This window comes from Symphalangus syndactylus, chromosome 12 (genome assembly GCF_028878055.3).
Source record: "Symphalangus syndactylus isolate Jambi chromosome 12, NHGRI_mSymSyn1-v2.1_pri, whole genome shotgun sequence".
NCBI lineage: Eukaryota > Metazoa > Chordata > Mammalia > Primates > Hylobatidae > Symphalangus > Symphalangus syndactylus.
The window spans coordinates 39,528,121-39,543,347 of NC_072441.2; the positions used below are offsets into that span (position 1 = coordinate 39,528,121).

General features: G+C 36.5%; 1 protein-coding gene across 4 annotated transcripts in view; it reads right to left on the reverse strand.

The window, feature by feature from the left end:
* ZNHIT6 (zinc finger HIT-type containing 6) overlaps nucleotides 1-15,227 on the reverse strand; it is an 87,481-nt gene that overhangs the window by 49,864 nt on the left and 22,390 nt on the right. For all 4 annotated transcript variants that reach the window (XM_063624248.1, XM_063624247.1, XM_063624250.1 and 1 more), the window contains 3 exons: nucleotides 9,534-9,602; nucleotides 7,399-7,479; nucleotides 5,944-6,021 (listed from right to left, as the gene is read on the reverse strand). In XM_063624248.1, coding sequence (XP_063480318.1) covers nucleotides 5,944-6,021; nucleotides 7,399-7,479; nucleotides 9,534-9,602 — 228 coding nt within the window. The remainder of the gene's footprint in view (nucleotides 1-5,943; nucleotides 6,022-7,398; nucleotides 7,480-9,533; nucleotides 9,603-15,227) is intronic.

Genomic DNA, 15,227 nt, shown 5'->3' on the forward strand with positions numbered 1-15,227 from the left:
GTATAAGAAATTATACGGCTGATGCATGCCTAGAGCCTCAGCTATGCAGGAGGCTGAAGCAGGAAGATTCAGGAGTTCAAGGCTGCAGTGAGGCTATGCTTGTGCTACTGCATTCTAGCCTGGGCAACAGAGTAAGACCCTGTCTCTTAAAAAAAATTTTTTTTTTTTCAAAATGAATTTGGTTAGCAGAAGCTGTTAAACAAATAAACAAAAAAAAGTAATATATGATACAGTTAACTACTACCAGACATGTGGAACTTAAACACCTTTTACGTTCATTGAATCATTTCAGCATGATGTTCTAGTTGAAACTCAAAATACTTGAATAATACACAGGAGAGATTTTCTGGGTGCCAGGCACTGTATTAAGTAACTGACAAGTATTAACTCAAATTAATCTTTACAACGATGCAGTATCATTTCTGTTCTGATTCCCACTTTTAGATGGGAAAACAGGCTTAGTAACTTTCCAAGGTATGTATCAAATTAAAAACACAATTTTTACTTTATAGCAAATCTCTGATGTACATTTTTGCGTAAGAGCAAAAAGGTTATTCTGGAAGTTCTCATGATTTGGGTTAGGCTTAGGAAGCAGTGACAATAAACTTTTATTTATTATAATAAAGGTACTATTTGTAATGGTGAAACTTTCGGTCTAAAAAGTCTAGTCTAGAACCTCATAAAGTAAAGTAAGGTCTACACACCACAGATTATGTATTCTGGAAGGATAATATTACTATTTTTTACTAGCATACAATTTCACTCTGAAGATATCCTAATAATTAGTAGAGTAAGGTCATTCTTTTTGAAAGTAGTGTTCCTGAAAATGATGCCACCTCTACATGAAACTCAACATGCTCTTAGCCTCTCCAGACCTTACTTTTTCATCTCTCTGTAAACAGCAATCATGCCAGAAACCGCAGTCACCTTTGATTCCTATTTATTGCTCCCTATAGCCAACTTGATCACCAAGTCTTACTGTTTTTTTTTTTTTTTTTTTTTTTTTTTTGCTAGATTTTTACAGTTTTCTACTGCCAATGAGAAGATCCAAACAGCGTTAGTATTGGGTCTTGAACTGACTCTTCAACCTTAACTTTTTAAAAACAGTTTTAAAAATACTGCTCTGCATACATCTATACACTCCAACCTCCTCAAATCACTTACTTGCCTTGTTTATGACATACCACACGCTTGCACTTCTTAAGGTCCTCTGTACCCTCCCCTAGTCATAGGCCATTCACCTTTAATAAAAATCAAACATCACTTCCACAACAAAGTCTTCTGATGACATGAGGATACCTGCTACCTTCCACATCGCTTTTAAGACTTAGACATAGGTGTCTTATGATGTATACAATTGTCTGTTTTACCTACTACAACAGAACTGTATTTTATTCATTCTTGTATAAATCCCAATTTTTATTTATATGCCTAGAAGATTAAATGTACTTAATGGTTTTTTTGAATAAATTTGGAAAGAATCATCCTATAACTGCTTAAATCACAAAAAGAAACCCACAAAGATTTACAAGTATCAAAGCAGCAAAGTAAACGTAAAAAACAAAATGTATCTAAATTTCTTTCTGGTAAATAGTTCCATAAAATAAAAGTAAAATCTAGGCTTAATATTTAATAGATTTGGAAAACTGTAATTGAATAGACAAAGTCGGTTGTTTTATAAATTATTTAGTCAGTAGTAACTTAAGTGGGCAGTAATACACAGCTGCCCTCTGATAGTGCCTGACATTTAGCAACGTAGGCTTTTCTAGTCCAAAACCACTCATTTACTTTCTGAGAATAGAAAAGTTGGTAAGAAATAATGCGGCAAAGGGTAAGAATGGCTTTACTAACACAGGCACCTTACATGAATGATCTTCTCCACAGGGGCAGGAACACTCTTCTTTACTGCCATAGCCTCAATGTTTAGAACAGTACCTGGACTTTGGCGTACTCACTGTTTGCTGAATGAATAAATGAATATAATAGCTTTTCTAAGAGATAAATTCAGACCCTATGTATTCTGGAAAGAAAACTCCCAGATCAATAGCGAATTCCTTAGATTAGACATAAATTCTATGATCGCAATTTAAAAACTAAGCCACGTACGGCAAAGCTAAAACCTGGAAAAAATTTAAGCATGCTCTAGCTGACCAGATATATCTATATCATGAGACAATTGCTATATACCTCCCAAGAACGGAAAATAAAACCAATGGAAACTGGCAACATCAAGTATTTGGTAAAAAGACTTTACTCTGAAGTTACTGTAATGCTATAAATGTAGAATTAAACAATCACAAAGAAACTACATGTTTCTGATTTCTAAGCACTTTTCAGGAAATAATAAAATGTTTCTATTTAGAATGCTTATCTTAAATTAGAGCTTAACATTTATAACCTATAATAATTTTCCTTAGATGTTCTCTGAATGTAGTTTCCTTTAAGGATGTAACTGTAATGTACTTTCCTTCAAGGATGTAACAATCAAATGTAAATGCTCATCTTAGTCCATTCATGAGTATGTTATACAGAGAACATTACGTTTTAAAAATCTGATAAAAAATAAAAATCTATGCCTAAATATATCTCTATACTTTTTAACTTCATTATTTATGACTACAAAATACTTATAAAATTGAGGTTCTTTAGAAATTAGCATAACTATGCTTTGTGGCTGACCTAATAATCAGAAATATAAAGATATCCTATGCCAATTTAGGTCCACCTTCAAGATGAAAGCTACCTCAACAGGAATTTCTCGCATTATTATTGCTGTCAAATGATGCCATCACTACTCAACACTAAACAGAATGGCAATTTTTTAACTGGACCTGGGACATAACCTTTTCCCTCTTCCTTTGCTTTGGTAGTATTTTCATATATCACTTAGTTCGAGTCAATAGCAAAAATGGGGGAATTTGGAAGATGAGCTTTCTCCACAGATAAGGTAGAGTGAAAGTCCCTTCATGTTCCTCAGACTGGCTCAGGTTTATCTTTTTTTCTTTTTTTTTTTTTTTTTCGGAGACGAGGTCCTGCTACGTTGCTCAGGCTTGTCTCAAACTCCTGAGCTCAAGCAATCTGCCTGCCTCAGCCTCCCAAAGTGCTGGGATTACAGGCATGAGCCACAGGCACCCAGCTAGACTCAGGTTTAGTATCAAATCAGTCTATTCTAGGTATTCCTTATAGTCAACACCACTTACTTTTTACTTTATTAATCTACTATTCCCTTCACTTTGGGGATTAAAAAGGTCAGTTTTGTTTAGTAGAATCCTAAAGTCAATTCCACGTAATTCATGTTTAAACAAAATAATTTACATTGTTTCCTTGGAATTTACCTCTAGTCAATCATTACATAATTCTTTTATGATCTGTTTCATCTTCTAAATTCAGTTCCTTTCTTGCCATGTGCCATATTTTATCTAATTAGTTCATTTAAATGTTACTCATGTTTTAAGCCATGAGACCATGGCTTTAGTCTCACAAGCCTACTAAGAGAATATCTCTGAGGGCCAATGTGTCCACTCACCTAAGCCAGTCAAACTTGACACTGACAAAATAGCCTCTTCTTCCAAAATTCAAAGAAATCAGAATTCTTGGTAATAAAAGACAAATAGGGGATACTGAGTATTTTAAAGTTTATAGTATAGGACACACTGCTTGGGCCCAGACAACAGTTATTTTTTAAGTTGGAAATGTGTACTGTACGTCCATGAACAGCCAAAGTGGATGGAAATCTCAGCTTGTCCTAGCGTACCAGGGTTTTTGAGAAGAGCAGCAGTAATGCCCGTAAGATGTTGTGCCCCAAAAGGGAGCAGTTAAGGAAACTGCTCTCATGCCATTGCATAGAAAGGAATCAGGATACCCAGAGACCACAACTCAGAAAGCTACAAGTCAAAACATTAAGACTTATTTTAACAAAGAGCCAAATGGGATAAATCTAAACAAAAAATACGTCAAAGAAGTATGCTTAAATGAAACTCACATGACCTAGCTATAGGCATTCAACTCCTCTGTGCTTCATTTTCCTTTAAGGTCCTCACTCTAATGTTACAACTTTCCTTCTTTAGAGTCCCAAAGAGGATCAAAGTTGTCAATAAGCAGCAATATTTTGAAAACACTTTTTTTTCTGAGCAGTAGACTTAAAATATTCAGTAAACCATGCCATAAACAGATGTGCTGTCATCCAGGCTTTGTTGTTCCATTTACAGAGCACAGGCAGAATAGATTTAGCATAATTCTTAAGGGCCCTAGGATCTCTGGAATGGTAAATGATCACTGGCTTCAACTTTTAAGTCCCCAGCTGCATTAACCCCTAACAAGAGGGTCAGTCCATCCCTTGAAGCTTTTATGGCAGGCATTTACTTCCCCTCTCTAGCTAAGTCCTACATGCCATCTTCTTTCAATATAAGGCTATTTTGTCTACATTGAAAAATCTGTTTAGTGTAGCCACCTTCATCAGTTATCTTAGCTAGATCTTCTGGATAACCTGCTGTGGCTTCTACATCACCATTTGCTGCTTCACCCCACACATAACCCACAGGTTATAGAGATGGCTTCTTTCCTTAAACCCCATGAACCAACCTCTGCTAGCTTCAAACTTTTCTTCTGCAGCTCCCTCACCTCTCTCAGCCTTCACAGAGCTGAGAGTTAGGGCCTAGCTCTGGATTAGGCTTTGGCTTAAGGGAATGTTCGGGCTGGTTTGATCTTCTATCCAGACCACTAAAACTTTCTCCGTATCAGCAATAAGACTGTTTTACTGGCCAAGCGCGGTGGCTCACGCCTGTAATCCCAGCACTTTGGGAGGCTGAGGCAGGTGGATCACCTGAGGTCGGGAGTTTGAGACCAGCCTGACCAACATGGAGAAACCCCTCTCTACTAAAAACACAAAATTAGCCAGTCATGGTGGCGCATGCCTGTAATCCCAGCTACTCAAGAGACTGAGGCAGAAGAATCGCTTGAACCTGGGAGGCGGAGGTTGCGGTGAACCGAGATCACGCCATTGCACTCCAGCTTGGACAACAAGAGTGAAACTCCGTCTCAAAAAAAAAAAAAACCAAAAAAAAAACTGTTTTACTTTTTTATCATTTTTGTGTTCACCGGAGTAGCACTTTTAATTTCCTTCAAGAATTTTTCCTTTGTAATCACGACTTGACCAACTAGCAGGAGAGGCCTAGCTTTCAACCTATCTCGGCTTTCAACATGCCTTCCTCACTAAGCTTAATCATTCCGCTTTTGATTTAAAGTGAGAGATGTGACTCTTCCTTTCACTTGAACACTCACAGGCCATTGTGTGGTTATTAATTGGCCTAATTTCAATATTATTGTGTCTCAAGGAATAGGGAGGCCTGAGGAGAGAGAGAGAGATGGGTGAATGAGTGGTTGGTAGAGCGGTCAGAACACACACATTTAAGGCTGCCACCTTATATTGTGGTGCACTCAAAGCAATTACACTAGTAACATTAAAGTGTTACTACTGTATCACAAGTCACCATAACAGATACAGTGCTAATGAAAAAGTTTGAAATATTGGAAGAATTACCAAACTGTGACACACAGACTCGAACTGAACATGTGCTGTTGGAAAAATGGTGCAGATAGACTTGCTCAATGCAGAGTTGCCACAAACCTTCAATTTGTAAAGAATGAAATATCTGTAAAGCTCAGTGAAGTAAAACACAATAGAACAAATAAAAGAATGCTTATATTTTAAAATATTCTATTTCCCCTATATCAGTTGACAGAAAATAAAATATTCTAACCAGGGTGATTTTTCAATCCAATTTATCCTATAAGTCTAATTATTTTGAATTCTGACTTGAAAGTTGAAAAGTAAAAGTCATGTTCATAGCTAGATAATTAGTTTAATAACGAGCTAATCAAGCTACTTAATTATATTACAGAACTAAAAAATATTTAAAGAAATGGGGAGGGGAGCAATTTTACCTTACTAAATTTTGCTGCATATATTCAATCTTCATTAAAATCTGAACCCCAGTCTGAGAGCGAATATAGGCTTTCAACCTGAAATAAAAACATCATATTGAAGGAAAAGCTGATTTTTAATATATTTCAAGACAGTCTTATGGAGACTAAGCATTTGTACCTAATAATACTTAAAAGTTCATCTATTTAAGCATAGAAAAGAAGATACAGATGTTTTCTAACCAGAAATCTGAAAAGAAAATAAATTTTTTCCTCTGTTTAATTAAACATCTTAAATTTTAAAACAGCTGTTTCAATAAATTAATCTGGCTATATAATTTTACAAAAATGTATCCTATTCAGTGACATTTTGTCTTACTGGCAAATATATGACTAATGATAACAACTAGGTTACCAGTTATAAGGAAAGAAACTCAACTATCATAGCTATTTTAAAGACTGCTTGATATGTGACACGGGTCTGATTCAGTCTGAGCATGACCTTTTATCAAAAGCAAAAGGATGAGATTCAACTAGAACTGGATTAGACATTTTAGAATCCACTCAGTCTAAATTTTAAATACCAGGTCATTCTGGAACCAAACCAAGCACTCGTTCATATCCCAAGCAAGTACCATCTGGTGAAAATAAAGTCAACTGGGTTTCTGCCCAGGAGCACTAATAACTCACACTCTAATAACAATCTCCGTTTTCGAGCAGTGCCTACTATATGCTAGGTCCTGTACTAGGAATTTTACACATGCTATTTCTTTTAAGCTTTGTAACAACCCTATCTAGGAAGTGTTATTATTCTTATTTCACTGATGAGAAAAAATAAGGCCTGGAAATTAAGTAACTTGCTCTTAATCACACAGCTAATAAGGGACAGAAACAGCTATTTTAACCCAGATATCCATGACTGAATCTTTCCACTATGTTATGTTAACCACTTTTGTCCATGCTGTATTTCTGGACAGGAGGCAGAGTGTACTTTACTTAGTTCTATGAAGACTTGGCTGAAACAAGATTTCCTGTCTTTAAGTTACTTGGAAACTTTTCAGAGTTTTTCGTTCAACCTCAAAGGTAGTTTAGTTTAAGGGTTAAGAGTAAAGACTTTGACTCCAGACTGCCTGGGTGTGAATCCTATCTTTCCTGTTTACTAGCTATAGGATATTAACCACTTTAAGGCCCAGTTTCTCCATCTGTAGAATGGGTACAATAATAATCTACTTTTCAGAGTTATCGTGAGGATTAAATGAATTAACACATTTATTACTGTCTGCTTTGAAGAGTGTCTGGAACATAGAAAACAATGAACGTCAGCTATTTCTGCTGACAGACCTTCAGTAAACACCAAGAAAATGTGATAGAAAGTAAATTGCACTACACATCACATTCTAATAGTCATGGATGACCCTAATAAGTACATCAACATTTTTAATTATTTCAGAAAGTTACAATATTTTTGAAGCATACCTTTGACGAATTACAGGATCGGACTTTTCAGGATCAATGTAAGGTTTTAGGATTTCATTAATAGTTTTATCATCTGGTACTCTTTACAACAAAGAAAAAAACAAGCTATATTAGTATTTATAATTTTCTACTAAAGATGTTAATTTTGAATTATTAAATATTGTGGCTTTTTTGGTTTAAATAACTGAACAAAGACCTTTTATATTACTCTTGGCAAAATAAAATATCCTTTTAAGCAAAAATTACTTAGGAAAAAGCTCAAAAAGAGTTCTTGGACACACTTAACAAGGTTTTAAAAAACAACATTTTGAGAAGTTCCGTATAAATCAGTTATAAAAATATGAAGCCTCTTTTAACACACACCTGTACTCAAACATGAAAAGACGAGGTCAGGATAAAATATATTTGAAACTAGCAGAAATAATAAATCTGAAAAAAGGTTTCAGATTTCAGTGCATGTTCAAATTTATTCATTCTAATTTATAAGACCAAGTTAAAAAATTGATACTAATTTCCTTGGAAATAAAACATTTTAAGTTTTCCAACTTTCCTCCATATATGCACAGTTTTAAACTTATATATAAATCTGTATAAACAAAATTAAGACACTGTTTTAACACAGTAACTTTCCTCAACCATTTATACATATTAATATATACTACTGGCTACATATCCCTATCTGTAAAATAAGTCCTTTCCTTGTATGCAACTCCAAATAACAAAGTTCTTCACTAAAACCCCTTTGACAACTACAAAGACAGGATATTTATGTATAATGTAGGAGTATGCTAAATATACTACTTAAAGAGCAACTTTAAAATTTTCCTAAATCAAGGAATGAAATAGTTCACAAACATTAAAATGTTTTGTTTGTTTGAACTTTTTTTTTTTTTTTTTTTTGAGAGAGTCTTGCTCTGTCGCCCAGGCTGGAGTGCAGTGGCATGATCTTGGCTCACTGCAACCTCCGCCTCCCGCATTTAAGCTATTCTCATGCCTCAGCCTCCCAAGTAGCTGTGATTACAGGGGTGCGCCACTTCCCCCAGCAATTTTTGTGTTTTTAGTAGAGATGGGGTTTCACCATGTTGGCCAAGCTGGTCTTGAACTCCTGGCCAAAGGCAATCCATCTGCCTCGACCTCCCAAAGTGCTGGGATTATAGGTGTGAGCCACCGCATCTGGCCGACATTAAAATGTTTAAATGACACTTGAAAATGTTTATAGCCTGGATGTGGTGGCTCACGCTTGTAATTCCACATTTTGGGAGGCAGAGATGGGAGGACTGCTTGAGGCCAGGAGTTTGGGACCAGCCTTGGCAACATAGTGAGGCCTTGCCTCTACAAAAATAAACAAGATTAGCTGGGCGTGATGGCCTGAGCCTTTAGTCCCACCTACTTGGAGGCTGAGGTAGGAGTATCACCTGAGCCCAGGAGGTTGAAGCTGCAGTGAGCGGAGATCCACAGCACTGCACTCCAGCGTGGGCAACAGAGCAAGATCCTGCCCCCACTCTCCTCCAAAAAAAAAAGAAAAAGAAAAGAACAAGTTTTAATATGAAACAGTAACACAAAAAACTTTATGCAAATTAATTCCAATGAGTACACATATATACATCTAAAATAATGTATTTTCTGAGTGATACACTATAATGTTAATAGTAGCAATCTTTGCATGGTAGAATTTTGGGTCATTTTTCACCTCCTTAACAACCACCCAGCTTAAGAAATAGGAAACTTTCAGCTGTCTAATTCTCCTTGGATCCCTCTCCTCAATACTTGCTTTGCTGCTAAAAAAACCATCATCAGGATTTCTGTGTAAATAATTTCCCTTAGAGTTAGTTCTATCACCTTTGTAGGTATTCCTAAAAGTACACTATTTAGTTTTCTGGCTTTTTTCCCCCACATTTACAATCATGTTCTCTACATTCTTCCTTAACTTGCTTTTCTTACATTATTTCTGAGATTCATCCATGTTGATGTGCATAGCTGTAGTTCATTCGTTTTTAGTAATGTTTAGCATTTCACTGTATAAATATACCACAATTTAGTTATCCATTCTACTACTGACATTAAGTTAACAGTTTATTTTAAATACACAGCCTTCAAATTAAAACAAATCAGTGATTGAAAGATAGCAGTGATACCTTTTTTCTATGTACTCAGCTCGACTTTGAGGAAACTGGAGCTTCACATGCCAACAAAACTGTTGTTTTCTAAACGAGAAAATAATCATGTGAGAATCAAGGTAGATAATAAAAGTCTGGATGCAAATTGAACTTTCTAAATTTTCACTTTAAGATAATTCTAAAATTATTCTTAGACTTTAACATATATTTTCTATTAAGAGCTAATTTCTCTTGCAAGGGTTATTAAGAAAGAAAAAAAAGGGAAGCAGTTCTAAATTCCAAGGACTTCACATTTCTGAATTAGAAAGCAATTTCTCATAGTTCAGGGGCTTTTGAGAGCAGTGTGCTACTATTTGAAGTTTACAAATAAATTTCCTCATGACTAAATACAATGAGCTGATGTCTTTGCTTGACTAGTCTGGAAATTAGGTGAATGAAGTATTGTCCGGTTGAGTCCAGCTGGCTGGAGATACACTTCTGAGGCATGAGTACGTGCATTCAGTAGCAAAACAGTAGACAACAAGCTGGTTGCTAAGCAGAATGCACTTTGAGCTACAGTCTTTTTGCTTTCAGGTCTAAACTTTGGTTTGACATAGGATCAACAGCAATAACTCACTAAATGCCTGATTTTAGAAAAATGACTATATTTAATATATCTAAATTTAGAGACATTGACATGATTCCTTTTTAAAAACTCTAATGCTCAAAATATTGAATCCATTACAGAAATTTAAATGTCTTCCCTACATGATGATTTTATACAATGTTTTCCTTACTTAGAAGAAATTTCTAACAATCCATAAGAGCAAGTTAATGACTACCAGCATCTCCTTAAAATCTATCCCATAGCAGTAGGACCCCAAAATCTAAAATAATTTTCTTTTAATACAATCTATCTTTCACCAAACATTTACATGATTTAGTAAAATTTCTGTCAGAAGACAATGATCATAATTTAATTGAGAACAAAGTTGAAAAGTACCCTTTACTAATTAAAGGACAGATGTCTAAAATCTCAGAGGAAAAAACATTTAAAAATTTGAATGCAAATGCAACAGTTACTAGTTTTAAATACATAATTCTTCCAAAATAAAACATTTTGCAATATTCACTATTTGTGAAATAGGTATACCATAATAGCATTATCAAGAGGCTGAGAGACTTTTTTTTAATAAGAAATAAACTGATTTTGTTCATCTTTTTTTTTTTTTTTTTTTGAGATGGAGTTTCGCTCTGTCGCCCAGGCTAGTGTGCAGTGGTGTGATCTCGGCTCACTGCAAGCTCCGCCTCCTGGGTTCACACCATTCTCCTGCCTCAGCCTCCCGAGTAGCTGGGACTATAGGTGCCCACCACCACACCCGGCTAATTTTTTTGTATTTTTGGTATTTTTAGTAGACGCAAGGTTTCACCATGTTCGCCAGGATGGTCTTGATCTCCTGACCTAGTGATTCACCCGCCTTGGCCTCCCAAAGTGCTGGGATTACAGGCATGAGCCACCGGGCCCGGCCTGATTTTGTTCATCTTAATGCATAATATAGTTTCTTCCTCAATGTATGTTTTTTCACGTTAACTTAGGGAAAAAAAGGATTACTAACTTGCCGTCTTATGGAATTGTAAACCATACTCAATCACCCCAATTATTGTTTGAGTAATTTCAAAAACCATTAGCCTTTTAACATTTAGTACACCCTGAATACGTTCAGAAAGCACTTAACATTCCAAACACAGAGAAAAGCCCTCGGAAATCATTTTATTTGTTGTAGTTAACTAGCTCTACTTATAACAAAGTCATTCATTGCTATACATTGCCAAATTATTGATAAAAATATTTCTATATTTGGCCTCAGCTCACACATGAACAAATTTGAAAAGTACACTAACTTTTAAAATGTGATCTTGCAATATTTCAAAAACAAAGAAAAACAGAATAATGTAAAGAACATTCAATGCACCCATAACTCAGATTTAACTCATTTACAAATTGCCATATTTTTGAGGTACTTTTATTTCTTCTAAGAAATAAAGGGCTGTTGATAACAGTAGATGATTCTCTATACTGTCCTTTAACCCAAGGTGGGCAAACAGAAGTTGAAGGGTGTTGTATAAAGAACTGCTGGGGCTGGGCACAGTGGCTAAAGCCTGTATAATCTCTGCACTTTGGGAAGCCAAGGTGGGCGCATCGGTTGAGCACATGAGTTCGAGATCAGCCTGGGCAACATGGTGACACCCCATCTCTACAAAAAAAACAAAAATGAGCCAGGCATGGTGGCGTACGCCTATAGTCCCAGCTACTCTGGAGGTTGAAGTGGGAGAATCACCTGAGCCCAGGAGATTAAGGCTGCAGTGAACTGCGACTGCATCACTGCACTTCAGCCTGGGTGACAGAATGAGACCCTGTTTCAAAAAAAAAAAAAATTGCTAGGCCAGGCACAGTGGCTCACGCCTCTAATCCCAGCATTTTGGGAGGCCGAGGTGGGCGGATCATGAGGTCAGGAGATCGAGACCATCCTGGCTAACATGGTGAAACCCCGTCTCTACTAAAAATACAAAAAATTAGCCAGGTGTGGTAGCATGTGCCTGTAGTCCTAGCTACTCGGGAGGCCGAGGCAGGAGAATCATATTGCTTGAACCTGGGAGGCAGAGGTTGCAGTGAGCTGAGATTGAGCCACTGCATTCCAACCTGGGCGACACAGCAAGATTCCGTCTCAGAAAAAAAAAAAAAAATTGCTGAAATGGGTGAGTTAATTTTCTTTAAAATGGTTTCCAATTCTTCAGTGTTGCTGAAATTACTGTAAGTCCTGACATGTGCTCTTCTTAAGACTGAAAGAATTAAGTTTGTTTCTCATTTTTGATAATTATATATACAAATACATATCCCACTTAAAAAAATACACATACATCAAAATCCTAGCAACATTACTTGGATGATTTTCTAAAGCTAGATTCCAAGAAGTACAATCACTAAGACAGAGCAGGGTTTCTCAATCTCAGCAGTGCTGATATTTTGGACTAGATAATTCTTTGCAATGGGAGACTTGGTCCTTTGCACTGCAGGACGTTTAGCAGCATCCTAGGACTCCACCCTCTAGATGAGTGTTCCACTAGGAACACTCATGCACCCAGTTGTGGCCACCAAAAATGCTCCCAGAAATTGCAAATGTCCCCTGGAGGCAGAATCATCACTGTTTGAGAACCACAAGGATAAAGGTTTGAACATTTACAATTACTCCTAATGCATTAGGGCTACTGTTCCCTAAATTCAACAAAATGCCTTCAACTACAATAATGTCACTACACCCTTGGCATATCAACATTCTCAAAAATGGTATTACTATACCTAGTATATTCTAGGTAACTTAGGGACTCCAAGATACCATGTTTAGAGTTGGGTGATAAGACTGGTGGAGTAATTGTGGCAACTATTAATCCTTATGTTCCCTTCTGGACAATCTGACAAAGCAATAGAAACACTAACCTCTTCTGAGTCCTATGAAACCCAAGTAACTATTCATGCATAGCAAAGCTGTTTCCCTCTCCTCCCCTAAATATCAATACACACGCATTCTCAATGAGGGCAGCATGGCCCCAAAGAGGGCAAAAACTGGTTCTCTGAAGGGCCAACAAAATCTTTGCTATTTTAACGTTTGTGGCCCTACAAAGGGCTACTGTATGTGACAGATACACAGTGTATCTATGGTATCAAAATATCACGGCAGAAAGCTCCTTGGGTGACAATAATAAAAAAAAGTTGAAAAATACTTAGATGGCACTTGTATTAAATGAGGAAAATAAATATTTTATACTCATTTTCAGTGAGTTAATACAGGGCACTTATTTACCAACACTTGCTTACTAGAAACTATTAAGGATCAGTCTCCCCGTGGCCCATTTGTTAACAAAAATAGAAAGAAAAGCGATCATTCTTTCCCACAGTTTCAAGAAAGTATGTGGATGAACACACACATTTAAGGAAAGAGGTTCTATAACCATAATCTAAATTATTCTTTTGACTTCATAACTTCAAATTGCAAATTTTCTTATGGGGAATACTACCACAATCCCAAGGAAAAAGATGCAAAAGTCATTAGCTCCTTTTAAATGGCACTGCTCTAATGTCACAATAAGATGTTCAAATTCATTAATAACCAAAGAAATGTATATATAAATAAAATATTTTTACTTTTCAGGTTTGTAGAAATGTTTTTTAAATTAGAAATACTAAGGAAGTGTGGCAAAAGTGTGGCAACTTCATTGCTGACAGGAATATAAATTGGTGCAAGCTTCTGGTAGTTCAATTTCATAAAAGCTATAAATAAAAATTTGTAATTGAAAAAGTGTACATTTTTGCCTCAATAGTTTTATTCCAGGAAATGTATCCCAAGGAAATAATTGGTCAAGTAATGATATATATATAAAATGTCCACTGCACCACTTTATATAATAGAAAAAAATTGGAAACAACCTAAATGTACATCAGAAAGTTGATTAAATAAATCATGGTAGATCTATATAATGAATTTTAAGCAGTCATAAAAGATGAGGCAGAACTTTATGTACTGATGTAGAAAAATGTGCATGTTGAATGATAGCCTTTATATTTAAAACACAGGTTTACACATATATTGGCAAGTATGAAGGCCATACCCCAAACTTTTAGCTATGATTATTTCTTGACATTATAAAAGGACTTGTCCTAATTTTTACCTACGGATATGTCTGTATTATTAAATAAATCTTCCACATAATGATTTGTGGGCTTTTTTTCCTTTTTCGAGACAAGGTCTCACTCTGTCGCCTGGGCTGGAGTGCAGTGGCAAAATAGGGCTCGCTGTAGCCCTGACTTTCTGGGCTCAAGCGATCCTCTCGCCTCAGCCCCTGCAAGTAGCTACCACAGCTGGCTGTATTTTTGAATTTTAGTAGAGACAAGGTCTTGCTATGTTGCCCAGGCTGGTCTCCAACTCCTGAGCTCAAGCGACCCTCCTACCTTAGCCTCCCAAATTGCTGAGATTACAGGTGTGAGCCACTGTACCTGGCTGATTTGTTACTTTTCATAATCAGTAAAGTCAAAGATGCATTCATGGGGCGCATACAGGATGGTAGTGATAGAAAGGACAGGAATAATTTTAACATTCTTATTTTTTTTTTTTCCTTGAGACAGAGTCTTGCTCTGTCGCCCAGGCTGGAGTGCAGTGGCGCGATCTCAGCTCACTGCAAGCTCCGCCTCCCGGGTTCACGCCATTCCCCTGTCTCAGCCTCTCTAGTAGTTGGGACTACAGGCGCCCGCCACCACGCCCGACTCATTTTTTTTGTATTTTTAGTAGAGACGGGGTTTCACCATGTTAGCCAGGATGGTCTCAATCTCCTGACCTCGTGATCCGCCCGCCTTGGCCTCCCAAAGTGCTGGGATTACGGGCGTGAGCCACTGCGCCTGCCCTTAACATTCTTTTTAAACTTAAAAATATTTCACTATTAGAAGTATTCATTTAAGAATTCTCTTTTGCCCCCTTTGAGAAAAAAATATATATATTTCTCTTTTTTATCTTAGAAACTAGTACTGAACCAGAACTAGGGTTACCTATCTAATCATTTTGATGGTCTCAAGGCTATCTTCCTATGAAATATGCCACAACTAAGAGTTACAAATGGAGGCTAAACTCTAAGAATGAAGATTTCTAATACAAAGTTTAAAGAAGCTTGAATATTTCTGTTCTT